The sequence below is a fragment of the Chaetodon trifascialis genome, chromosome 4 (genome assembly GCF_039877785.1).
Source record: "Chaetodon trifascialis isolate fChaTrf1 chromosome 4, fChaTrf1.hap1, whole genome shotgun sequence".
NCBI classification, from domain to species: domain Eukaryota; kingdom Metazoa; phylum Chordata; class Actinopteri; order Chaetodontiformes; family Chaetodontidae; genus Chaetodon; species Chaetodon trifascialis.
The window spans coordinates 908,959-934,252 of record NC_092059.1 but is presented as its reverse complement, the minus strand read 5'-3'; the positions used below and the strand labels follow the sequence as shown (position 1 = coordinate 934,252).

At 49.8% G+C, this 25,294-nt stretch overlaps 2 protein-coding genes across 2 annotated transcripts in view; one reads left to right on the top strand and one right to left on the bottom strand.

Moving 5' to 3' along the window:
• Positions 1-2,706: 2,706 nt before the first annotated feature.
• On the bottom strand, positions 2,707-8,559 carry tm2d1 (TM2 domain containing 1). Its single transcript, XM_070961345.1, has 7 exons — positions 8,396-8,559; positions 7,818-7,891; positions 7,416-7,524; positions 7,022-7,113; positions 5,639-5,712; positions 4,565-4,703; positions 2,707-3,003 (listed from the first exon to the last, which is right to left on the bottom strand). The coding sequence occupies exons 1-6, from the start codon at positions 8,527-8,529 to the stop codon at positions 4,593-4,595; spliced, it is 594 nt and encodes a 197-aa protein (XP_070817446.1). The 5' UTR covers positions 8,530-8,559; the 3' UTR covers positions 2,707-3,003; positions 4,565-4,592.
• A 2,155-nt stretch (positions 8,560-10,714) lies between these two features.
• patj (PATJ crumbs cell polarity complex component) overlaps positions 10,715-25,294 on the top strand; it is a 76,205-nt gene continuing 61,625 nt past the window's right edge. The window contains exons 1-11 of the mRNA XM_070960199.1: positions 10,715-10,861; positions 10,960-11,138; positions 13,387-13,596; positions 13,867-14,006; positions 14,751-14,931; positions 18,488-18,616; positions 20,765-21,013; positions 21,184-21,286; positions 22,464-22,552; positions 22,730-22,859; positions 24,029-24,154. Of these exons, the coding sequence (XP_070816300.1) occupies positions 10,840-10,861; positions 10,960-11,138; positions 13,387-13,596; positions 13,867-14,006; positions 14,751-14,931; positions 18,488-18,616; positions 20,765-21,013; positions 21,184-21,286; positions 22,464-22,552; positions 22,730-22,859; positions 24,029-24,154 (1,558 nt within the window). The 5' untranslated portion in view covers positions 10,715-10,839. The remainder of the gene's footprint in view (positions 10,862-10,959; positions 11,139-13,386; positions 13,597-13,866; positions 14,007-14,750; positions 14,932-18,487; positions 18,617-20,764; positions 21,014-21,183; positions 21,287-22,463; positions 22,553-22,729; positions 22,860-24,028; positions 24,155-25,294) is intronic.

Sequence of the window (25,294 nt, the reverse complement as noted above, 5' to 3'; positions counted from 1 at the left end):
AAGAGAATGTACTTTAAGTGCTAAGAGTATTCAGTGCAGTAAAGTATCCCCTGTGTCTCTTGTCCTCTGTGACTCCTCATTCTGGTCAAAGCAGGATTTTCCTGTTGGAGTTGTTGGTTGAGGTTGAACTTTTGTAGTTTTGGTCCGTCCCTCAGTCCTGTCTGACTTCCTGTCTGTCTCATTGGTTCCTACTGAAGACATGAATCTTTAAAAGGTCCTCACAAATGTTTAGTTTCATGTTTGAAAGCTTCATTATTTCCTCAACAGCTGCTTACTGTAGTTTTTATCGGACCATCGGGAGGAAATAGAGCTTCTGTTGGGACTATTTTCAGCAGCGGATGAATCCACGTTTAGTGCTGTAATGTGTGTGTGTGTGTGTGTGTGTGTGTGTGTGTGTGTGTGTGTGTGTGTGTGTGTGTGTGTGTGTGTGTGTGAGTCAGAATAAACTACGGTGTGTATGTTCGTGGTGATGAAGGAGCATCAGTGAAGCTCACTGATGAGTTTAGATGGAGCTCAGAGGAAGAAGATCAATCAGCTGTACCACACACACACACACACACACACACGCACACACACACACACACACGCACACACACACACACACTTATTGTCAGCCGGTTAGCATTCAGTGCTAGTTTGATGCTTCAATCAGGAGCGGAGACACTGGTTTCTTTTCCTTTTTACAGACGAGAATCAAAGTTTATTTTCAAATATTAGAATATTTAAATGGTGTGTAAAATTAAACCCTCCACACACACACACACACACACACACACACACACACACACACATTGGTGCAGCTGAGCTCTGAGTGCCACCCAGTGACAGGCCGAGTGTGAATATTGAACTGACTTATCTGGTGACACGCCAGGCCTGACTGTCCAAATTAATACACACACACACACACACACACACACACACACACACACACACACACATGCATACACGCACATGCACACTCACATGCACTTACTCACACACACACACACTCACGCACACACACAGGGATTATATAGAGAGAGAAAGACCAGAGCCCTGGGATTTCTTTATTTAGTCGACCCCCTTCACACACACACACACGCACACACATACACACACACACGTGCGCGCGTGCACACACACACACACTGTGTGATGGAGGTTTGCCTCCACCTTATCGCTGAAGTTTCCTCCTGTGCTCCGTTCCAACTGACGCAACTGTAATTTCATGCCTTCTGTGTTTCCCATGCAGACACTGAGTGTGTGTGTGTGTGTGTGTGTGTGGGGGGGGGGGGTATAGTCCCCCTATCAACTACCCAGAATGCAAGCTGGGCTGATAATTATTCAAATGTTTTGTCTGATCCAACAGACGCAGCGACATGAACACAGCGAGGACGTTAAAACACACTTCAGTCACACAAACAAAATTATTTTTAACAGCTGTGAAGGTCTGATGTGCTCTGACCAATCAGCTGCCTCCTCAGCTGTGCGTCGGGCTGCACTTCCTCTGACGGCCACTAGATGCTACTGTGATAAAATTCTGAATGTGTTGAAGTGAATGAGGAAACCTCCAGCTTCCTGTTCACTTCTGATTGGACCGCAGGTTTTAGAGATCCCGTCCAATGAAAATCAAGTTTTTTACCTCGTTAACGTGTTCACATGGTGTTTTTTATTTAGTTTAAGTTCCATAGCATGAGCGAAATAAGCAGTCAGCACCATCACCTCAGGAACCAATCAGCCCACAGCAGGGCGGGGCTACAGTGAAACAAGGGGCACCAGAGGAGGAGCCATCAGGACACGCTGCTGTTACTGAGGAGCTGTGGTCGCATGCGTCCCGGACCACCTGCTACGGTCTTAGTGATCAGACCGCTGTACGCTGCATTTAGTGCCGTCTGGATGCACGTTCACCAACATCACGTCACACAAAGCTTTGACAGCCACAGCGTGACGTCACCACTCTGATGCTCCTCATCTTCGTCTTCCTCTTCATCACGGCTCATGATGGAAACCCAAACATGAATAAGTTCAGTTTCAAGGACTGTTGATGGAAAAAGAGACAATGAAGATGAAGATGAAGATGAACTTCACAAACAGCTGTGTGTGTGTGTGTGTTTGAGTGTGTGTGTGTCTGGGGGGGTGTACTCCACCTATAACCTTACAAATGTTCATCATAACGAGCTGTAACACAAACACTGAAACCTTTAAAACACTCCTTGTTCTGTGTGTGTGTGTGTGTGTGTGTGTGTGTGTGTGTCCTGTGAAGCGTGGTACAGTATGATAATTGAATTTTGATGAAAGCCACATGGCTGCTAACTCGACATGGAAATACAGAGGCACACACACACACACACACACACACACACACACACACACACACACACACACACACACACACACACACACACACACACAGTGAGTATCTGCGTGTGTGTGAGTGATAATTAAACAGAGGAAACTTGCTGCTCAGGATGTGAACAACTTAGCTGAACTTAAAGCAGTTTGTGTGTGAACGTCTGAGCGATGAGCTGCAGCATCACTGACCTGAGATCAGCCTGAACTGTACTTGCCTGTACTTTTATTTGTGTAATGGTATTCCTTGTAGTACTTTTCACTACAAAAAAAAAGGGTTCAAACAACAACAAGTGAATGCAGTCAAAACTCGATGAAATCTGAAATTAAACCTGTCAAACACTTGTTAAAGTGACATTTAAGAAACAGTCAAACAGTCAAACGGAAGAAACTTTATTTACAGCTTTCATGACAAACATTACAATCAAATCACATCAAATACACAAACAGATGGACACACATGGAGACGCAAACATGGCAGGAAGTGACAAAACGTGCAGAGAAATGTGTTCATGGAGGCGCGTCAGGAGCAGATCTGAGATCAGCTGGACGTGAGCGGACTGAGAACATCAGCTGATCCTTCACACGATGTCTGATCACCTTCATCCTGAAGCTGCTGACGTCAGTCAGAGTCGATAAAGTTTGTTCTGTGTGTCCAGACTTCAGCGTGTTGACCTGAAGAGACAGACACACAGATGAGCACTCACTCACTCGCTCGCTCGCTCGCTCACTCACTCACTCACTCACTCACTCACTCACTCACTCACTCATTCATTTATTCACTCACTCACTCACTCACTCACTCACTCACTCACTCACTCACTCACTCATTCATTTATTCGCTCGCTCACTCACTCACTCACTCACTCACTCACTCACTCACTCACTCACTCATTTATTCACTCACTCACTCACTCACTCACTCACTCACTCACTCACTCACTCACTCACTCATTCATTTATTCGCTCGCTCACTCACTCACTCACTCACTCATTTATTCACTCACTCACTCACTCACTCACTCACTCACTCACTCACTCACTCACTCATTCATTTATTCACTCACTCACTCACTCACTCATTCATTTATTCACTCACTCACTCACTCACTCACTCACTCACTCACTCACTCACTCATTCATTTATTCACTCACTCACTCACTCATTCATTTATTCACTCACTCACTCACTCACTCACTCACTCATTCATTTATTCACTCACTCACTCACTCACTCACTCACTCATTCATTTATTCACTCACTCACTCACTCACTCACTCACTCACTCACTCACTCACTCACTCACTCATCTCCATCGTCACTTCTCTCTCTGTTCCACCTTCATGTTTTCACTCGCTGTCGCCGTTCAGACTCACGATAGATCTAAAGTCAGGACGTTCAGGTCAGACTGATGAAGGTACATGTGAGCAGTGAACTGATGATGATGATGATGATGATGATGATGATGATGATGAACAACATGTTCACATGAAGGGATGAACTCAGTCACAAAGCTGCTAGCGTGATGCTAACTCTGCGGCTGCTGCTCCATCACTGACCAAACACAATGTAGCCATCTCAGACCTGTGAGCTCACTTCCTGTCGCAGCAGGAAGTTCAGACACGCTGAAAACGTCGTCTCGCCGTCTGAAGAGACGCCGATTATTCAGTCAGCGTCTCTTCATCCCTCAGAAACCTTCCTCACGTCGACTTTACACTCTGACATGTAACTGCTCTGTGTGTGCATGTGTGTGCGTGCACGTGTGTATGCATCTATGTGTGCGTGTGTGTCTGTGCATGTGTGTGTGCGTGCGTGTGTGTCTGTGTGCGCGCGTGCATGTGTGTCTGTGTGCGTGTGTGCGTGCATGTGTGTCTGTGTGTCTGTGTGCGTGTGTGTGTGTGACCTCCTGTGTGAATCAGGTGGGTTGGGGCAGCTGGTTTTATTCACTGTAGGTCTGCTAGCTGCCGTCTGTCTGTCTGTACCGACGTTTCTTTAAATGTGCCGTCTGTTTCTTCCCTCTGAAACGCCGCTGTGAGGTCAGAGCTGCCGGCGTGACGCGGCCTTGCTCGTGTTCTGTGGGAGGAAACAGCCTGGCGGCTGCAGAGCAATGGACGGTCTGTGCTGATTCAAAGTGAAGAACGCGTCGTGAGGTGCTGAGGTCTGAGTCGCGGACATTCTGAGAGTGACGTTTAAAGAGGAGACAACAAACCAGACGTTTGTCTTCTCTGGGCTTACAGCGTCCTGCAGGTGTGTCCAGGTGCGCTCACAGAGACAGGTGTGGCTTCCTGTAGGTCTGGTTGGTGATGGACAGGCGGGTCAGCCGGGCGCCGTAATAATCCACGATGTAGTTCGATCCGTCCGCCGGACCGACGATCTGCAGGAGAAACACCAGAGCGTTAATATTCACACCTGCAGAGAGGAAGACGGCGAGGAAGCATTAAAACTTTCCTGATAAATAACTTTTTCGAACAACGCGATGAGATTAAAATGACTCCACCCTGCAGGGCGGCGCTGCTCCGTCCGCCGCAGCCCGGCGGGTTAACGGCTACATTAACTGCCGTCACTCACGGTTCATCAAACATGGCCGCCGATCCATCCATTGCTGGTCCCCTCACACCTTCCCGTGATGGATTTCCAGCCTCTATTATCTAAAACGTTTCAACAGGAAGGAGCGATTCGTCCCTTCACCTCCCGTTTCTCCCGCTCCATCCGTCTGTCTCCGTCCTCTCAGAGTCCATTAGGAACTTCTAGAAGCATCATTCATCCTGAGGGCCTCACGGAGACGCGGCGCCGCACGATGGATGGACGTAAATAATAATCAGAAGGTTGACGCCTGTTTATTCATCAGGCTCGCCGCTCTTTCCCCCCGTCGGGCAGTTAGCGGCTAAAATATGAGGCTCTGCCGCCGCGCGCCACGCTGAAATGGATCCTCCGGGAAACAAGGAACTCTTCATCACAGGTGTCACTCTTAAAGAGGACGTGAAACAAGAACCGGAGTGTGTCTGCGCGTGAGGAAGAAACATTTAGCTGAAGTGAAGTTTAAGTGTTTTCGACTTTAAATCACTGCTCTCAGATCAGTTTGAACGGTGGGCTCCAGGCTTCCTGCAGACGTGCCAGAGCTGTCCACCTTCACTACACGCTGTCAGCACAGCGCCGACACGTCCATCCGTTACAGACTGACGGACAGATTTCATCAGAGCGCAAATCTGAAAGAAAATATGTTAAACGTCTGCAGGTGAGTGAAGACACCTGGAGGGGACATGACATCATGTCAGTATCTGACCAGTACCTGACTGGTCTGCGACTCACCTGCATGGCGATCAGTATGAAGTCGATCAAAGTGCCGATTCCACAGAAACCAACAGTGCAGAACTTCAGCAGTCCTGAGAGACACAGAAGAGACACGAGACAAAGACAATTTAAAACAACAGCAATAAACTGAAACGTCCTCTGTCCTGAACTGGACTGTTCAACGTCTGCCGTCCATCACATTCAAAGTCTGTCTCCAAATCCAGTTTTCATCAGTGGAACGTCCTCAGGTGAGAGGTGAGCACCTCGCTGAGTGTCGTCAGGATGAAACCACCGACATTCAGCAGCCCCCCCCCACCCACCCCCCCGATATGACTCTCGAGCTTCACTGGACGTGATTCCTGCTCTCAGGAGGATGAACCCTTCAGGTTTCCTCTAGCGCCCCCTCAGGACAAACGTTCAGCTGAGTGGACAGAGATCAGCCATGAGGACGTTTGCTCACTGTGGCGGTAACCTGCAGCCTGCAGGGGGCGCTAACAGGACGATCCCTGCGGACTCGTGTCATCTGCGTGTGTTACTGTTCGCTCTCTCTGTGACGTTTTCCTGAGAAAGAGTCTGACTTGGCTCAGATCGGCTCAGCTTTGCTCAGTCCAAACCAACCTGAGCCAGATCAGGCCAGGTGTTCGTCAGTGCAGCTGTGCTCCATCCAAAAACCCCTGGCAGCGCACGCACGCACGCACGCACGCACGCACGCACGCACGCACGCACGCACGCACGGGGGACGAGCGTGGACTCAGGCTGCTGATAATAACTCATCCTCATTGTGAAATCATGACTGTTTTTCTTTGATTGATTGATTGATCGATCAATCCATCGATCGATTGTGGTCGACTGTGTGGTTCAGTGACAAACAAAGATGAATTCAACTCAATCTCAATTCAGGCTGGAAAACCACAGAAATATGGACCATGCCACTCGTCTCCATCAGGACATTCAGGACGAAGAGCCACGTCCAACACTCTGCGTGTCCTCCACTGTCCACTAGATGGCTCCACCAAAACTCAGACTGCATTGAAATGAATGTGGAAACTTCTTTGTACAAAGTCTAAAGTCTACGCTGTGTTTCCAGAGTCAGCTGAGTCTAACACGACTCAAAGAGGAGAAAATGACGACGGCTTCAATAAACTAACGGGTCTGTTCGCCCGATGACAGACATCGCTCGTCTCCTCTGACATCCGTCCTCTCACATCGTCTTTGTGTGTCCAGGCTTTGAGGTTTCTGTGGGACGGTTTGACGTCACTGTGAGACGTCTGCTCACCTGTTTGCTCTGATGTCGGCAGAATCTCACAATCTGAATCTTATTTTGGAAAAGCTGTAAAAGCAAACCAAAGACTTCAGGGTGTGTGAGTGTGTGCGTGTGTGTGTGTGTGTGTATGTGTGTACCTAAAGCAGGATACCCCAGGTAGAAGCGGTCTGCCCCCAGCCAGCCCAGAAACAGAGACAGAGCCACAGCCACTTTGTAGGAATATCCACTCCTGAAAGAGACGGTCATGATTTGTAGAGGAATCATGAGACTTTACCAATCACCATCATTATCATCATCATCGTCGTCGTCGTCGTCGTCGTCGTCATCATCGTCATCGTCATCATCATCATCATCATTAGTCAAAATAAATCAGAATGAGACTCATTTCTTGTGTCACTGTTAATCAAAATACAGTTAAAATGAACTCAAATCATTCAACCAGCTGACAGCTCATCCTTTCCACAGGAAGCAGATGCTGTGTGCGTGCGTGTGTGTGCGCGTGTGTGTGTGTGTGTGTGTGTGTGCACTCACACGTTCCTGCAGGGGATGGTTTTGTTGAAGCCCACCTCCTCCCCGCTGAACCTGAACTCTGTCCCGTTTGAGAGCCGACAGCTGATGTTTGGAGCTGGGAGGCACTCCACTGAACACACACACACACACACACACACACACACACACACACACACACACACACACACACACAGGTAGACGTCAGCTGGTCAGTGAACAGAAGCTGGTCGGCAGTTTCAGCCGATTTCAGCTCATTTCATTTTGTATTTCCTCTGTTTTAAATGGTATTTGGAGGCTGTTTGTGTCTTAACGCTTTTCATGTCTCGTCTCCAGCTGCATTGTGTTTGAAAGGTCAAAGGTCTGCAGACGGACGTGAGCTCACAACTATCAATCAGACGTCACGTGATCTGACGTCACACTCACCCCAGGCTGTCATGTCCCTGCAGTTCTCCGGCTCCTGAGTGGCTTCATCTATCTTTGGATCTTTACAGAGATACATGAGGAGAGTGAAGGAGGCCAACGTCAACGCCACAGAGTGAAGTTCACACATCATCAGAGCAGCAGAGGACAGAGTGGAACCTGAACGTCCTCACCAACCATGTCCACACAATGTGTCCCCGAACACTGCGGTTTATAACCAGGGTGGAGAATGAGCCCTACTCACCATGTAAAACATGAAAATGAGTGAAATATTGACTATTGAGAGGCTGGTGAATGTGAGCTTTTATCTGTCAGTGACTGGTGGATTTTCACATTTTAAAAAGTTAATTTCTCATATTTATAACTGACACACGGCTCCATATCTGAAAATGACGTAATTATCCTAAAATCGAACAGAGCAGCTGTCATATTTAACATCACGAGACTGATGTTTATCTACGAGCTGTTAGCTGCGCTTTACATATCGTTGAGCTAGCTGCTGCTAACGCTAGCGACCGCCTTCAGGTCGATTATCTTCCGTCAGATCAGAGTTACGTCAGGAATCAATAATTAAAGGATATTGTCCGAGTGTTAAGCTGTCGCAGGTCTCCACCTCCTCCGCCAGAACGAGCTGCAGATGAGAGTAAACACAGTAAAACAAGAGGCTCCAGACCCCGCAGCGTAAACAAACCAGCCGTCTCCGGGAGGCCGCCATGTCTAACTCTGTCACGTGACAAAATGATGCATTCAGCACTATCGGAAAGATGGCTATTCTCGTCGATGATAGAAAAACCGACTCTCAGTTAATGTCTTTCTAACTCAGTACATTAGAAAATCAACGTGTTCTATTGAAAAACATGTATTAAAGTAGATGAATCTAAATAAAATAAAATAGATTGGCTTATAAACTTAAATTTAAATTCTTCAGTTAATGATTATATTTCCTCACTCTGTCTTTTAATGGTATTTATCAATTGAAAACAGCATCCAGTTTATTTTACATGTTCTTCCAGAAAAGGGGATTTGTTGTTTTTCCCGTAGTGGTTCAGTAGTTGTTGAAGGATGAATCCAAATGTTCCACTTCGTTTCAAATCCCTCAATGTGTACTGAAACCAAATATTTCCGATAGAGTTCAATGCAGCATTAAAGTGACGCTGGTGCCAAACTGGATCCAGTTCATGTGAGTTTTTCGGCCAGTACAAAACCCTTTTAAAACTCTCTGTTTTCTGTGAATTCATAACTGCCTGGTGGCTACGACATGCGACTGTTTGTCCGCACGAAATATTACGAAAGGAGGCTTTTCAAAGCACATTTAACAAGCTAACTTAGCATGCTAGCGGCTAGCCGACTGTTAGCGAACTGCTGTGTGACTGCTCTCGGTCTGATGGAGAAGTTGTTTAATGTCGCTTTTGCTCATTTAACGCTCATAAAAACACGGAGGAGTTCAGTTTGATGCTGTCGCTGAATTAATAATGTGTGTTTTCACGAGTTTCAGCTGTTTTAAGAGTTTTTTTCTTGTGTTTTTGAAGTTTGATGCACCTGTTGCGACTTGAACCTGCGGAGTCTCCGAACAGATTTACACCTTTAACCGTCACTGTTCAATACACTCTTCTTAAAAATACACAATATGAAGGCGAGCAGAAGTATTTATTGATTAGTTTCCACACATTGTTTCATCTCCTCCCCTCTGAACTGTTGAGTTTCACTTCCTGGTTTCTCAGGTGAGCTCGCAGGTGAGCTGCCCCGCACACAATCACGGTTTTGAGTGTAAGAGAGAGCCTCGGTTTGGTTTCTGTGTCGTCATTTGATGTGAAGGTTTGGGGAATGTGGTGTCGTTTGTTTTTCCACCTGTATGTGCTGATAGAGCAGGTGTGCAGCCTCTTCCCGCTCTGCTCGGCCTGTGTAAACACGCTGATAACGGGCCTTTCAACTGTGACACTGACGCACCTGAATGCAGCACAGAGGTTCAGCCATGTTGGCGTCAGAGATCAGCTGTGGACACATGTGGAAGCTAAAGTTAGTTCCATGTTTTCAGGTGTGGTATACGTCAGCAGGTGAACCGCACACAGGTGAGATGACACAGAAAACAGATGTGAGAGGAAGCAGGTGAGTGAGTGAGAGCAGGCTGTCGTTGTGTAAGAGGAGAGCTCAGTTAATGATCAGATGAGCGAAGCTTTGAGCAAACAGGCTGAAACAGCTCGTTTACAGAGCCGACATGATTCATCAGCACTTTCTAATCCACAACATCTCAGCAAAGTGTGTCCAGCCGAGAGGACGCGTGTGTCTGACCACACGAGACATTTGAAAGACATCAGACTCTTAATGTGCTTACACACAAGAGCTAAACACAAAGACAAACAAAGATAAACAGAATTAAACAGAATCATTACAGAAAAACAAGGAGGTGGAAAAAAAAAGATGACTGAGTAGAAAGAAGGAGGTCAAACTTTCTGTAAACGTAAGTACAGCAACGGAATAAATATTGAATTTATAATGTAAAAGACAAGTTTATGTACAGGAAGGAGGTGTGTGTACAGTGTGTACAGTGTGTATTTTAATCTTTGAGTATGAGGTGATGGAAGATGTTTTAGTGTTGACTTTCATCCTCAGGTCACCTGCTGAGCGTCTTGTTGAGCGTTTGTGGTTGAGTGAAGACACGCGAGGCGTGTTAGAGGTGATGGGTCCTTTAGGGTGTGATGTGTTCAAATGCATGTGAGAAGACACAAGTGTTTTAAAGGATCTGTGCTGACGTGCTGGTCTGGAGGAGTTCAGTGTGACGTCTGTTTCCACCTCCACAAACTCGCCGTGCTGCCTTCAGGTGTTGACTGATTCCAGTTTTTCTGCGTTTCTGCTCCTGGATGAACCTGCAGCTGCTGTCCAGCAACACTTCCTGCAGGAGTTTCACATTAAAAGAAGAGGACGTTGTACTGAATTTAACATGTGAGCCATGAAATGAGTGTGAGCTAATGGATGTTCTTGGTTGTCAGATTGATCCGGAGCGACGGGCAGCGAGCGAGGGACGACCATGTTTGAAAATGTCCCCACAGGTACGTCCTCTCAGCTGTTCAGAGCCTCAGAGCTGGAGCTGCATGTGTCCTCAGGTGTCCTAACTTCTGTGTCATGAATGCATCCTGTTTGTCCTCAGTGTCCACAGCGGAGCGCCAGCAGGTACTGGGAGCTGTGGAGCGTCTGCAGGCCAAACTGGTCCAGAGGGAGGAGTGGACCCACAGTGACCACATGGGGAACCTGAAGGAGACCCTGCAGAGTCCACTGTTCAACCACATCCTGACCCTGCAGCACTCCATCAAGCAGCTCCGCAACCAGGTGAGATCAGGTCTGACTGAGTCTGGATGTGGTCCAGGAAGCGGCCCAGGAACCAGATCCTGCAGCTGTCAATCAAAGCCCTCACAGCAGCTCAGAAACTCATGGATGAGTAAACTTCTGGTACAGTCACACAGTCCTGCAGGAAGCTCGTTTACTGAAGTACTGCGTAAAAATACTCCATTCCAAACCTTAAAGTAAAAGTATGATCAGCCAAGTACACTTAGGTATTAAAGTTTTCTAGTGTTCTGCGTGCGTGCGTGCGTGCGTGCGTGCGTGCGTGCGTGCGTGCGTGCGTGCGTGCGTGCGTGCGTGCGTGCGTGTGTGTGCTCCTCGTTGTTTGGCTGGTGTCAGAGTGATGGAGGTGTTTCCTCTGTGCTTTCTGCAGCGTTGAACTCTTTCAGCAGATTTATGAGTCACGCTCACATCAAAGCTTCAGAGGTCTGCTTTGGTCTGAATGTCCTCGTTCAGCATTAAGAGGGGGTGGACAGAATATTAGGAACGTCCAGCAGCTCATGCTTCCCGCCGCTGCAGCGTCCTCAGAGGTGAAGCCTGCTGACGGAGTTTCTCCTCCTCTGCTCCTCCTGTAACGACGACCGAACGTCTCTCATCTGAACCGACGCGTGTGACTCCGCCCAGGTGTCGACAGCCTATCAGGTCTCAGCGGCCGCCGCCTCCCGAGCAGCGGCGTGACCCGTCGGCGGGGCTGAGCGGGGACATTGAATCCCCTCTGCATCGCCATCTGTATTCAGCTCCAGCCCGCACTGACGTCGAGCCTTTACAATAAACAATCTGCAGGCCAAATTAAGATAATGGCAATAACTGATGCTGGGCTTCATATTCTAAGTGCTGCGAAGGTCAGAGCTGAGTCTATGAATGCGTCGGTGAAGCCGGCGGAGGGTGTACCGAGCAGGGACTTCTTTCTTTATTTATTTTCCTCCCGCCTCCCCGGCTCTCTGCGGATCTATCAAGCTTTAATATCTAGTGTCTTGGTTTGAGTAACGGCCTTGTCGAGGCCGTATTGATGAAATGGCTCGGGATCCTGCTCCGTCAGCCGGCCTAAATAAGCCGCAGACTGATAAGTTTCCACAATGTGAGTGTAAAGGTCATTAATACATTACCTGTTCGCAGCGAGAGAGCCTGCAGAGGAATCTATTGATTTCTCCTCCCCACTTACCCCGGCCTCCATTTTTATCCCTCCATGTCTCTTTATTGTCCACAGCGTCCTTGCATATAGGAGCGTCTGTCTGTCCCTCCGTCCCTCCATCCCTCTGTCCCTCTGTCCCCCTGTCCCCCTGTCCCTCCATCCCTCCTTCCCCTGTCCCTCCATCCCTCCGTCCCCTGTCCCTCCGTCCCTCCATCCCTCTGTCCCCCTGTCCCTATGTCCCCCTGTCCCTCCGTCCCTCCATCCCTCTGTCCCTCTGTCCCTCTGTCCCTCCATCCCTCCGTCCCTCCATTCCTCCATCCCTCTGTCCCCCTGTCCCCCTGTCCCTCCGTCCCTCCATCCCTCTGTGCCCCTGTCCCTCCGTCCCTCCATCCCTCCGTCCCTCCATCCCTCCGTCCCTCCGTTCCTCCATCCCTCTGTCCCTCCATCCCTCCATCCCTCCGTTCCTCCATCCCTCCGTCCCTCCATCCCTCCATTCCTCCATACCTCTGTCCCTCCATCCCTCTGTCCCTCCATCCCTCCGTTCCTCCATCCCTCTGTCCCCCTGTCCCTCCGTCCCTCCATCCCTCCGTTCCTCCATACCTCTGTCCCTCTGTCCCCCTGTCCCTCCATCCCTCCGTTCCTCCATCCCTCTGTCCCCCTGTCCCTCCGTCCCTCCATCCCTCCGTTCCTCCATACCTCTGTCCCTCCCTCCCTATGTCCCCCCGTCCCTCGCTCCTGGACTCTCTTGTCTCTCGACACGTTGGATGCTGGTATCACTTTGTTTCAGGTGTGTCAGTGTTGATGCGATCAGCTGATCAGTCAGACAGAGAGGTCGAACTAGGACGTCCTGAGGCTCCCAGCAGCCAATCAGAGCTGAGGGAGGTTTTCAGGTCCGGCCGGCCTCCTTTCAACCCTGGATGTGTCAGAGGCTTGTTTGTCTTAGAACAGTTCATAAAGTGTTTAGACTCCAGATGTTGGCGTCTGTCTTTAATGAGCTCGTTTCTACTTTTATGGAAGATTCTGGAGTTTAATAACTCTCAGCTCCAAACCACGTCTACAAAGCATGCTCCTGTGTGACCAGCCTCTCCTCCTGCTCCTCTGTAGCTCAGCAGCATGCCTCCTGACGCCTGCAGCGACTTCAGCTTCTCCAGAAAGGGTCAGCTGATCATGAGCGCCGTGAATCCAGCCAGCAGCTCAGCCCCGCCCACCCTCTCCGCCTCCTCCTCCGTCCTGACCAATGGCTCGACTCCGCCCACCCGTCAGACTCCGCCCTCACCTGACCTCCTGCAGAAATGGATCCTCGCCGCCGCCAAGGTGGGTGGAGCCAACACACAACCACACCTGCAGACACACAGCATGAATACAAACACATGAACGAACCCTAAACTGTGCGCGCGTGTGTGTATGTTTGTTTGTCTGTCTGCATCTGTGTCTCTCTGTCTCCGTGGCCCTCTGTCTGTCTGTGTCTCTCTGTCTGTCTCTGTTTGTTTCTTTTTGTCTGTCTCTGTCTCTTTCTGTCTCTGTATGTCTGTGTCTCTCTGTCTTTTTCTGTCTGTCTCTCTGTGTCTCTGTCTGTCCCTGCAGGGCCGTCACACAGAGCTGCTCAGCCTGACTCGTCCTCTGTCTGGAGGTCTTGGCTTCAGCGTCGTTGGTCTGAACCCAGCAGGAAGCAGCAGTCAGGGCGTCTTCGTCAAACACGTCCAGCCTGGAGGCATCGCTCACAGGTTCGCAGTCACAGCTTTGTGTCCTCAGTCAGATTCAGACGCAGCTCCAGTCACTTAGACATCAGTCAAAGTCAGCGTCTGTCCAGAAGTCTTATGGACTGAAGGTCTCTGTCCACAGCTTCCATCCAGGCAGTCGTGAGACGCTGGATGGACTGTCCTGAACGAACTCAGTCCAACCTCAAAGTGTTAGCTTGAATGAACACACGCGACCAACAACAGCACAGGCTTAGTGCTGCCTCTGTCTGGTCTGTGGAATCGTGGGTAATGAAGTCTTTCATACCACATGTTGCATTCAGACTTCTGAATCACAGTCACACACACGATGTCGTGTCTGCTTTAACCTCTGCCAAAGTTTCCGTGTTTGAGTCCGTCTCTGCTCGACAGAAGGAAGCAGTTCAGGACCAGAGTTAAAGCTGCGAGCAGCAGCGAATCGCTCAATTTTCACATGAAAGTAATTAATCGTTCAGGCTGAGTCTGCAGTAACATAACATACATGTGATTCATCATTTAAATGCAGAAACATGCAAAAACTCTCGATCAAGCCTTTAATCAATACTCGAGTAAGAGAAGAAAGTGATCATCAGCAGAACTGGACACAGTGTACGTTTCCTGCTGTTAGCATTGAACGGCTGCTGTATGCAGCGTGCTGACGGGTCTGCAGACGCTCAGCCTTCACTGATGAAAGCGTCAGTCTGTGGAGGTTTCTGCAGAAGAGTCCTGACTGATGTTGTGTCGCGGCTGCAGGGACGGGCGTCTCCTGGAGAGAGACCAGATCCTGGTGATAAACGGCAGCCCTCTGGAGCCGGGCATCAGCCAGCAGCAGGCCCTGACCCTCCTGCAGCAGCCCGGAGAGACTGTGGAGCTGGTGGTGGCCAGGGACCGCCCACTCAGCGCGTCACCACGACCTGCCGCCGCCATCAACACGGTAAGGACGCTCTGGAACCAACTCTGTCTGTGATTGGAGGAAACATCGTCCCAATCAGCGAGCTTTGAAGGTTGTGTGTGATGAACCAGGCTAGCTGTTTCCCCCTGCTTAGAGTCTTTATGCTAAGCTAGGCTAACACGCACATTTCTCAAAACATTGATTTGTTCCTTTATTTTGAAAATCAATATAAATCAACCAGAAGGTTTGGACGACCTCGAGGTCGTATTGAGTGAGGAACTCAGAGAGCTGATTTTTATTTTCGACTGGTTTAACGCTCAGATTTGACTTGTTTGTGGGATCCGGAGCCGTTTGTCTGATCAGTGATCTGTGCTGCTGCTGCTGAGGCCGTCGGCTTACTCAGCTGAGTTCGCAGCAGATCCTTAAAGCTGGAATAACAATATGCAGTATAACTCCAGATGGGTCTTTCTGTCGGACACTAAAGTTTTATTGTCCGTTGTTTGAGGAAAAACAGGAAAACAAGCTTACATCATGAAATGAAGTCGTTTCCAAATCTTTAGCATCCATTTTAGGGTAAAAAAATCAATCTGAAGTATTTAATGTATTTCAAATTATATAGTCCAGATTGTTAAAGTGTCAGTGTCACAAACTGCCTGATCCCTGCGGGACGCTCAGGACGAGCGTCCCCTGGTGCAGGACGACTCTCTGAGGTCTGATCCTGGACCAGCAGGACTGTACAGACCTGGATCATCAGTGCTGGACACACACACACACACACACACACACACACACACACACACACACACACACACACACACACAGAGCTTGGCTGTCACTCAAACCCAGAGGACGTCAATCATGAGCGGAGGTCACTTTGGGGCCACGCCTCTGGATCAGAGTGAGACCTCCTGTTTTGAGGAGCTGTGAGCGTGCTGACATTGACTGGGCTCATTTTTATGACCTCAGAGCCGACAGGAAATCACGTTAGTGCTCCGCTTGCAGCTTCGCTCCTGACAATATGTATTTAAGTCTGAGCAGGCGCGATCAATGAATGTCGACATGACGGGCGAGTCAAAGACTGGCAGCGAGGCGGGAGAGAGGGAGGACAGAGACGAGCGGAGACGGACAGAAAACAGGACATGATGGAATTATGAAGCTCAGGTCTGAGCTGAGATGGAGGGTCAAAGGTCAGGTAATGTTACCTGAGGCCAGGTGAAGCTCGTGCTCTCTTTAATTAAATTAAACCAGTCTCCTCAGCTGAGGTCTGTGGAGCTCAGAGGAGTCCAGCTGGGACCAGTTCTCTGCAGACCAGCAACAAAGAAGCTGCTGACAGCGACCTCTGTTCTCACGCCGAGCATTGTGGGTGCTGGAGTCTTTGTGACTCCTCCTCTCTGCCTCTGTTTCATGAATTTGACTTCATGTCTGTATGCTGAAACATTTGACCCTTTGAGGAGAAACAAGGAGCAACAGAAAGATCAGTTTCCTGGAAGACGTCTAACGAGCAGAGCCGAAGAATCCCACGTCAGAGAAGATGTTCATGTGTGCCTCAGTTATTGGACTGAATACATGAGAGGACGTGAAAATGCTGGAGAACTTTGACATTTGGAGATGCCAGACAAAAGCTTTGGGTGAGGAGGACGCTGTGCTGTCGGCGTGGACAGCTCTGACGGCGTGGACAGCTCTGGGCTGTCAACGTGAGCCGAGGATCACAGGTCCGTCTCCGCCATAATCACTCTGCTCTGCTCTATTGTCGGGTCATTAGCACACAGAATTAGACCGTCCCTCATGTTTGTTACCCTCCTCCTCCTCCTCCTCCTCCTCCTCCTCCTCCTCCTCCTCCTCCTCCCGGCTCATTGGATCCGGGCCATGTCCTGCATACCAGGCCTCTGCGATCCTCCTGCTTTTGTTTAATTCATGCCCCGTTTCTATCGAGGTCATGTTTAATGGAGCCGCGGGCTTGAAAAGCACAGCTCTGCTGGTTTCACTGCTGTTGGCCTGCCCGGCTAACCGTCCTGTCCGCTGATGACTCCTCTGCCGGCCCCGTTCAGGTGTCTCTGACGCCGCGCTGCGCCGCCGACGCTCCGTCCAGCTCCTCCTCCTCCTCCTCCTCCTGCTGGACTGTCGCTGTAACGTCGCTCATAAAGACAACGTAAATCAAAGGGTCGGATATGATGACGTGTCAGCGAGTGCGTTCTGGAGTTTAGAGTTAATTTACGGCGCTCTTAAAAATGACGGAAAGCAGAAAGAACAGAGATAAAAAAGAACAGATTGTGTGATTAAAGAAACCTGAAGGGGCTTTTAAAAGCGCCTGAACTGAAGAACAGCTGCGTGAAGCTTCTCTGAACTCCTCTCAGTCCTCCAGGTCACATGACCAGCCTCAGCAGTCCCCCACTTCCTGCCCGGGCCTTTCTCCCAGCATGCATCTCTGCTTCTCACTTGTTGTGTAGTTTTCTCCTTTTGGCCAAAATTCGGCCTTCATGCTTCTGTCTCATTATTATCATTGTTGGCATTTTGCTGTGAACAGAGCGGAGCTGCAGACAGGAAATGTTCTGAAGTCTCCTGAGTTTCCTACATTTCCCACAATGCAACACGCTCCTGTCTGTTTGTGAAGCATGTAGTTTGTAGTTTCCTCTCCTTCTCCAGACGTGAAATAGTCACATCAGCAGTGAGCTGCTGCTTCTGACTGGAGGACTGTCCTCGTCTGTCCACTCCAGAAGGTTTGGACTCTGACGCTGACGATGCGTCCCGTACTTAAACTACAGACCAAAGACCAGCGTCTGTGGTCATGTGACTGCTCATAGAGTCTATGAAGCCGCTGGTTGTATGTCCAGGTGAAACAGTAAACTGGTCCTGAGGCTGTGTGATCTTTCCCACCTTTCCCTCCATGAACTATCAGCACCAGCAGAGGAGAGGGAGCAAAGCATGGAGCCCGTTCAGGGTGATCCCACGATACCAGGCCAGCAGCTGAGCAGGACGCTGGTCAGGCTGCTGTACCAGTGTGTGTGTGTGTGCGTGCGTGCGTGCGTGCGTGCGTGCGTGCGTGCGTGCGTGCGTGCGTGCGTGCGTGGCAGCCTCTCATTGCTCAGCAGCTGGTGTCAGAGGAGAAAGCGCTCTCAGCTGCTAATGACCTGCTGAGCTTCAGTTTGACGACCTTTCACCTTTCGACCTGCAGCAGCTCTGACTCAAACACCTTTAACTTGATTGATCCATGAATCTGATTTGACTGCATTGATCTGTAACAGAAATAAGTTTTGAATCAAGTGAATTTTGTTTCCTGAAATGAATTTCTGAAGGTTGATGGTTGAATGTCAATCATTAGAAATTGTTATCAGCTGATGCACCAAAGGCAGAAAAGCAAAGAGCCGAGAGGTTTAACTGTCCTCTGACCCCGAAGAGCAAAACTTGAGTTTTTTACAAAGCAGAAAATGAGCAAAGCAAAACACAGATGAATATGAATACAGAAGAAAAGATGATAAAAAACAGGAAAACAATAGAAAGAAAGATATAAAACTAACTGCTGGACAGACACCTGTCACACCTGTCTCACCTGTTGATTCACCTGTCCGCTCATGTCTGCGTCCTCCGTCCTGTGCTGAAGGATCAGTGGGGCCACGTGGAGGAGATCGAGCTGGTGAACGATGGATCTGGTTTGGGCTTCGGCATCGTGGGAGGGAAGTCGACCGGGGTTGTGGTCAGGACGATCGTCCCGAGCAGCGTGGCGGACAAGGTAAGCCGGCCAGCTGATGAGCCTTAAGTCATGATGTTAGCGAATGAGAAACAGGACGTAGCTTAGCTTGACCAACGCCGTGGCGTCAGACCTGGACTGCAGCGTGTCGTCTGTAGACTGATGACTCCTGACGGTCAAGCTGCTGCACAGTTTCATCTCAAGTCGACAGAAAGTCTCAAAAGAAAATGCTGATGAATCTGTGTTTCCACCCACTGTTATGACCCAAATCTGAGAAGCTAAGAAGCCCGAGATGAACGGCAGGCAAAGCTAATTCTCCAGTTGCTGCCAGCAAAGCACCACAGAAGAAGAGAGGCAGCGAGATAGCGTCCTTCAAAGAGCAAACGATGGAAAGCATGAAAGCAGACGTGCTCGTCAGCTGGGAGCATGTTTGCTTTCATCAGGTTTTTCACCTGTCAGGTAGCAAACGAGCTAACTGAGCTGCTAACTGGACGTCAGGTTCACGGTTTATTTAAAAGAAGTGTTTGTACCCTCGACGCTCATCTCCTCAGCGTCTCCTCCGCGTCTCCTCAGCGTCTCCTCCGCGTCTCCTCAGCGTCTCCTCAGTGTCTTCTCAGCGTCTCCTCCGCGTCTCCTCCGCGTCTCCTCAGCGTCGCCTCAGCGTCTCCTCAATGTCTCCTCCGCGTCTCCTCAGCGTCTCCTCAATGTCTCCCCCGCGTCGCCTCAGCGTCTCCTCAATGTCTCCTCCGCGTCTCCTCAGCGTCTCCTCAGTGTCTTCTCAGCGTCTCCTCTGCGTCTCCTCAGCGTCTCCTCCGCGTCTCCTCAGCGTCGCCTCCGCGTCTCCTCCGCGTCTCCTCGCCGTCTCCTCAGCGTCGCCTCCGCGTCGCCTCAGCGTCTCCTCCGCGTCTCCTCAGCGTCTCCTCCGCGTCGCCTCAGCGTCTCCTCCGCGTCTCCTCAGCGTCTCCTCCGCGTCTCCTCAGCGTCTCCTCAGCGTCTCCTCAGCGTCTCCTCCGCGTCTCCTCAGCGTCTCCTCGGCGTCTGCAGACAGATTTCTCTGGCAGAGCTGTCTCATGTCCGCTCGGTCAGCTTGACACAGTTTGCAGCTGGTCAGCAGTGATTGTTTCGTTTCTGCTGAAATCTGAAATCTGATCAAAGTCTGAAACTTTGCCGAAACAGTGACGTAGAGTTAGAACTCAAGCTGTCGAGACGTTTAGGCTGAGGGGTTTTTATGCAGATGCAGCACGTTTCCTGGATGGACAGAAATCCATCTGAAGCTGGTGGATGTGTGGAGGAGGAGCAGGCCTCCATCTGCCTGATCTTTGCTGTGTAACGATCACCATCTGCACCATCGTCCGTCTGTCCAGGCTGATGTGTGGAAACATTAATGCGTCCTTCCTTTGCCTCCCCTCCTGCTGGCAGAGAGCCCTTGAGCAAGGCAGTGAGCCCGGCTGCTTCAGTGGATCAGCAGAGCCTGTAGAAAGCTGCGCTGTCAGAGCAGAAAGTAAAGCTCAGCGGACATTTTCTGCAGAAATAGGAGTTAATAACGCGCGAGCGGCGCAGCCGAACTGAGGGAGGAATTATCGCCTTGTAAGTGGATTCATTAGATCAATTAGATTAATTGGACAAGATTAATTTCTCCGCAGAGGAAAAAGCTCGGACACGGTGACGTTTTTAAGCACCCAGACGAACCTGCACAGCAGTCACGTACTGACGGTGTGTTTCCCCTCACAGCTAAAATCACAGTTTGATCAGCTGGAAAACGTGAAGAAAGAAACCGCAGAAGATGTTTGGATAAATTAAATGACTGTAAATTCTCAGATAAATGCAGGTATTCAGGTGTTTGTTCAGCTGAGCCAGATGAAAGCTGGACAAAGACGAGCTGCAGACGCTCCCTTCTCCTCCTCCTACTACTCCTACTCCTGAGCACTGGAGTGATGGTGTGACCGGAAGTGTTCTGAATGAGCTGGAGGGGAAGGGACAGTGAGGCTTTTATTCTGAAAAGTCTGTGCATCTGTTCACTGATGCTGAATATTTATAGAAAGTTAGACGTAAAGACCTTCTGTAATAAAGGCCTGTTTGAAATAAAGGCCTGGCTCTCTCTGCAGCTGAGCAGAACAGAGACCCCGGGCCACTGTTTGAGAACATTCCCAGTGATTGGCTGTCATGCGCTTCCTCCCCTCTCCCAATCAGGACGGGCGTCTCCGCACAGGTGACCACATCCTTTGCATCGGGGCGACGCCCACCAGCGGCCTAACCAGCGACCAAGTTGTCAAGGTGCTTCAGGGGTGTGGGAGTCATGTGACCATGCTGATCGCCAGGGATCTCCAGGGTCAGAGGTCAACAGCGCCGCCTCCCCCACCACCTCCAGACTCCGCCCCTGTCTCCTCCTTGCCCCCCCGACCCCCGGCCGTGCCCGTGCAGCGCCGGATCAGCAAGACAGTGAGTCATTAGCTATAAATCCTGTCTGAGTTCAGAGATGGACGTCTGCCGGACAGACTCATGACACTCAGAGTTTGTTTCCTCTTTGTGCTTCATGTGCTGCTGCCGGTGGACTCCTGCAGTCACAGCCGAAATATATCAACTCTGTGTGTGCGCTTGTGTGGTTTCAGCCCAACCTGGAAGGATATGAGATCCACGAGGTTCCTCTAAACAAGAAGGACGGCCAGAGCCTCGGCATCTCCATCATCGGCTACAACCCTCTGACCAGCCAAGGTAGGACAGGAAAGAACAGCCCAAACAGACAAAATGCAGAGAAAAACATCGAAAAGACCACGAGCAGAACGAAGTTACCTCTCCTGTGGCTGCCAAGTCCCACATTTAACTTTTCTATAACTGTCCCACCGACACAGAGCGTTTCACTCCAGCTCAGATGTCTCTGTTCATGGTGTACCTGCACCTTCACAATAAAAGCTTTACAGTGCCTGGAGTCAAGAGGGGGGTCGCTACCGGCCCAGACTCAACTGTAGGGCTTTTATTTTGAAGCAGCTGTAGGGCTTTTACTGTGAAGGTCTTTTGTGTTTTTCGGTTCTTGTTTGTTGTTAGAATCAGAACAGGATGTTGAGAAATGTGGATTATTCTGAACTTTAGAACGTTTGTTCATCGGTGTTGAGAAGTTCAGTTGATTATGCAGAGCCTTTACTTTCTGTCTCTGTCTCTGTCTCTCACTGCGTCTCTCTGTCTCTGTCTCTGTGTCTCTGTGTCTCTGACTCTGTGTATCTTTGTGTCTCTGTCTCTCACTGTGTCTCTCTGTCTCTGTGTCTCTGACTCTGTGTATCTTTCTGTCTCTGTCTCTCACTGCGTCTCTCTGTCTCTGTCTCTGCGTCTCTGTGTCTCTGACTCTGTGTATCTTTCTGTCTCTGTCTCTCACTGCGTCTCTCTGTCTCTGTGTCTCTGTGTCTCTGACTCTGTGTATCTTTGTGTCTCTGTCTCTCACTGTGTCTCTCTGTCTCTGTGTCTCTGACTCTGTGTATCTTTCTGTCTCTGTCTCTCACTGCGTCTCTCTGTCTCTGTCTCTGTCTCTGCGTCTCTGTGTCTCTGACTCTGTGTATCTTTCTGTCTCTGTCTCTCACTGCGTCTCTCTGTCTCTGTGTCTCTGTGTCTCTGTGTCTCTGTCTCTCACTGTGTCTCTCTGTCTCTGTCTCTGCGTCTCTGACTCTGTGTATCTTTGTGTCTCTGTCTCTCACTGTGTCTCTCTGTCTCTGTCTCTGTGTCTCTGACTCTGTGTATCTTTCTGTCTCTGTCTCTCACTGCGTCTCTCTGTCTCTGTCTCTGTGTCTCTGACTCTGTGTATCTTTGTGTCTCTGTGTCTGTGTCTCTGTCTCTCACTGTCTCTCTGTGTCTCTGTCTCTGTCTGTCTGTGTCTCTGTCTCTGTGTCTCTGTCCTGTTCAGATGCAGTCGGTGTGTTCGTGAAACACGTGGTTCCAGGCAGCGCAGCAGATCAGAGCGGAAACATCCGAATCCACGACCGACTGCTCGCTGTAAGAGCTGTGTGTGTGTGTGTGTGTGTGTGTGTGTGTGTGTGTGTGTGTGTGTGTGTGTGCGTGCGTGCGTGCACGCATGTGCGTGTGTGTCTGTGTGTTCTTTTCATACCTAATCAGCTGTTCACTGTCTCCTTGTCTCTACCTGTCTTTCTCTCTGTCCTCCTGTCTCAACAGTTGGACGGTGTCAGTCTCCACGGTCTGACCAATCAGGAGGTTCTGGAGGTGATGAAGAGGACGGGTCAGACCGTCGTTCTCTCTGTGGTCAGGAAGAAACCCAGAGCTCTGGAGAGATCCTTGGATAAAGGTAGACAGACGGGGGGTGGGCAGATATGTGTAGACAGACATACAGACTTTTGGACAGCACTGAGGACTTGACATGAACAGGTGGACAGGCACTGATGGACACTGCTGTCCTCCACTGCAACGATACAAAGAGCCCCTCAGATCTGGAAGGAGTTCATGTTTATTATCAGAGAAAAAGACGATTCACACACCGAACGTGAAGACGAGATGAAGTCAGAAACCACAGATCTGTGAGACGGAGACGATGTCCTTTAACGTGACAAACAGCCTGAATGATCCTCGTTTTAGGCCCTGTGAACTCGACACGCTGATCCCATGCTGACGGTCCTGTGAAGTGGCTCTCTGTGGGTTCGTGTTCGTGTTGTATAGGAACAGTAATCTGCTGCTGAGAGCGGATTCACTTATCAGAGCTTTGTTCCCATTTCCTGTCTGAGCCTCTCTGCCTCTGTCCTCTCACCCAGATTAAGATGACAAATTTGTTTACAACTCGGTGTAATTTTCCCAAACTCTGCACCAAGCGCCTCCATTCCTCCTCCGCCGCCGTCCGCCGAGATTAATTCTCTCGGTTCGGGGTCATTTTTTTGTCTCGCGATCGGCCGGCGGCCTGCACCGGTCAGCCTCTGGGCCAGAGAGAAACAAGTGATTTTTAAAGGAGAAGAGGAGCGCGGGGCTCTTATCTCCTCCAGACGTCTTTTATTTCATTACTGAGAAAACACAGAGAACTGGAAACCAGCGGAGTTCAGCCTGCAGCCTCAACTCTCCAGCCTCTGATACGCTGCTCCTCTCTGCGGCTCCCTTATCTGCACAGACTTGTGATGAGTTATGATGAGCCTGACAGGAAAATAAACTTCAGCTTTATAGATCGCCACGAGGTCAAAGGTCAGAGCGCCGCGTACCCAGAACGAGTGCTGCAAGCCGGGATTTAGAGTTCAGAAGATGAGCAAACTTTCAGACGACTGTAAGACAGACTGTAAGACGTCCACATGGGAGAGAAATGAACGTCCTGATGTCTTCTCTGTGTGTGTGTGTGTGTGTGTGTGTGTCTGTGTGTCTGTGTGTCTGTGTGTGTGTGCGTGTCTGTCTGTGTGTCTGTCTGTGTGTCTGTGTGTGTGTGTGTGTGTGTGTGTGTGTGTGTGTGTGTGTGTGTGTGTGTGTGTGTGTGTGTCTCAGTGGAGAGGGAGTCGTCTCGTGTGTCGTTGAGGAGATCGTTGGAGGTGAAGACTCGCTCGTCTGGGTTTGGTTTAATGACACCAAAACTCGAAACTACGTACTCCAACACAGCACAGCAAACGAGGGGTGAGCACATGCACACGCACAGGCACACACACACACACACACACACACACACACACACACACACACACACACACACACACACACACACAGATGGTCATATTTTCTCCGGGATGTGAAACGACACACTGATGATTTACGTCTGCGTAGAGTGAAGCGTGCACAGTTTGTCCTCAGGGTGGCGCTAGAGGAACGCTCAGGGGTCATTAGATATTTCCAGGTTTATCCTCGGAGGAGGACAGTCCACAGCAGGTTGGAGGATGAATGGATTGATTGATTCAGACTTCGATGGACTGAACTGTCCCTGTGGACAAACCTCACCGCTCTGTTCACGTGTTCATTACGAAAGCACGAGACAAACAGATAAATACGTCAGAATACGACCCCTCATATCACAGCACAGCTGCTCCACGCTGCAGATTCACTGCCTCAGTTTTACAGGCTTATTTACATCATTTACTAGAAATAACAGAAAAAGCAGATGTTTCCTGGAAAGACCGACCGTCAGGATGCATGTACGGTCATGTGAAACAGGCTGTGTGAGCTCGAACTCTGAGCGTGTGAATATATAAAAGCAGAGTGTGAAACGCCTTCACGGAGAGCTCCTGCAGACGTGTCAGCTCAGGCTTCTAACGGCACTCTTCTCTGAATTATTTCCTCTCTTTTTATTCCTCATTAGCTTTGCTAAGTGGCCAAAACGCCACGCTAACACTTAGCACGCCGCCCGCCTGCTCCCAGCCAACAGATGTAAAGTGTCCGGGCTGTCTGACAGCCTCGCAGCGATGTATTACCCTGTTTATTCAGCCAAACGCTGCAGATTAATTGCTCTGTGAAGGCCGAGGTTAGCAATGCTAATTTAATCAGAGGCTGTTGTTGTAACACCGCCAGACCTGCTGCAAAACACCTCAACATGTGAGGAGATTTGTGAGAGTTGGGTGGTGTTTTTCTGGAGCTCAGCAGTGGAGGTTTCCTCCCTGAAAGCCGCCTGGAGGGTCAGAGCGTTAGCGGCTTGCTCTCAAAGAGTCGCTCTGTAATCTGCTGCGAGCGTCCATGCTTCATGCTCAAACTGCTGCAGTCGCTCTGCTGTGGAGAAGCCATTTATCCTGCTGTGATTTAAGAGCGTGTTGCAGCTCAGACGTTTGT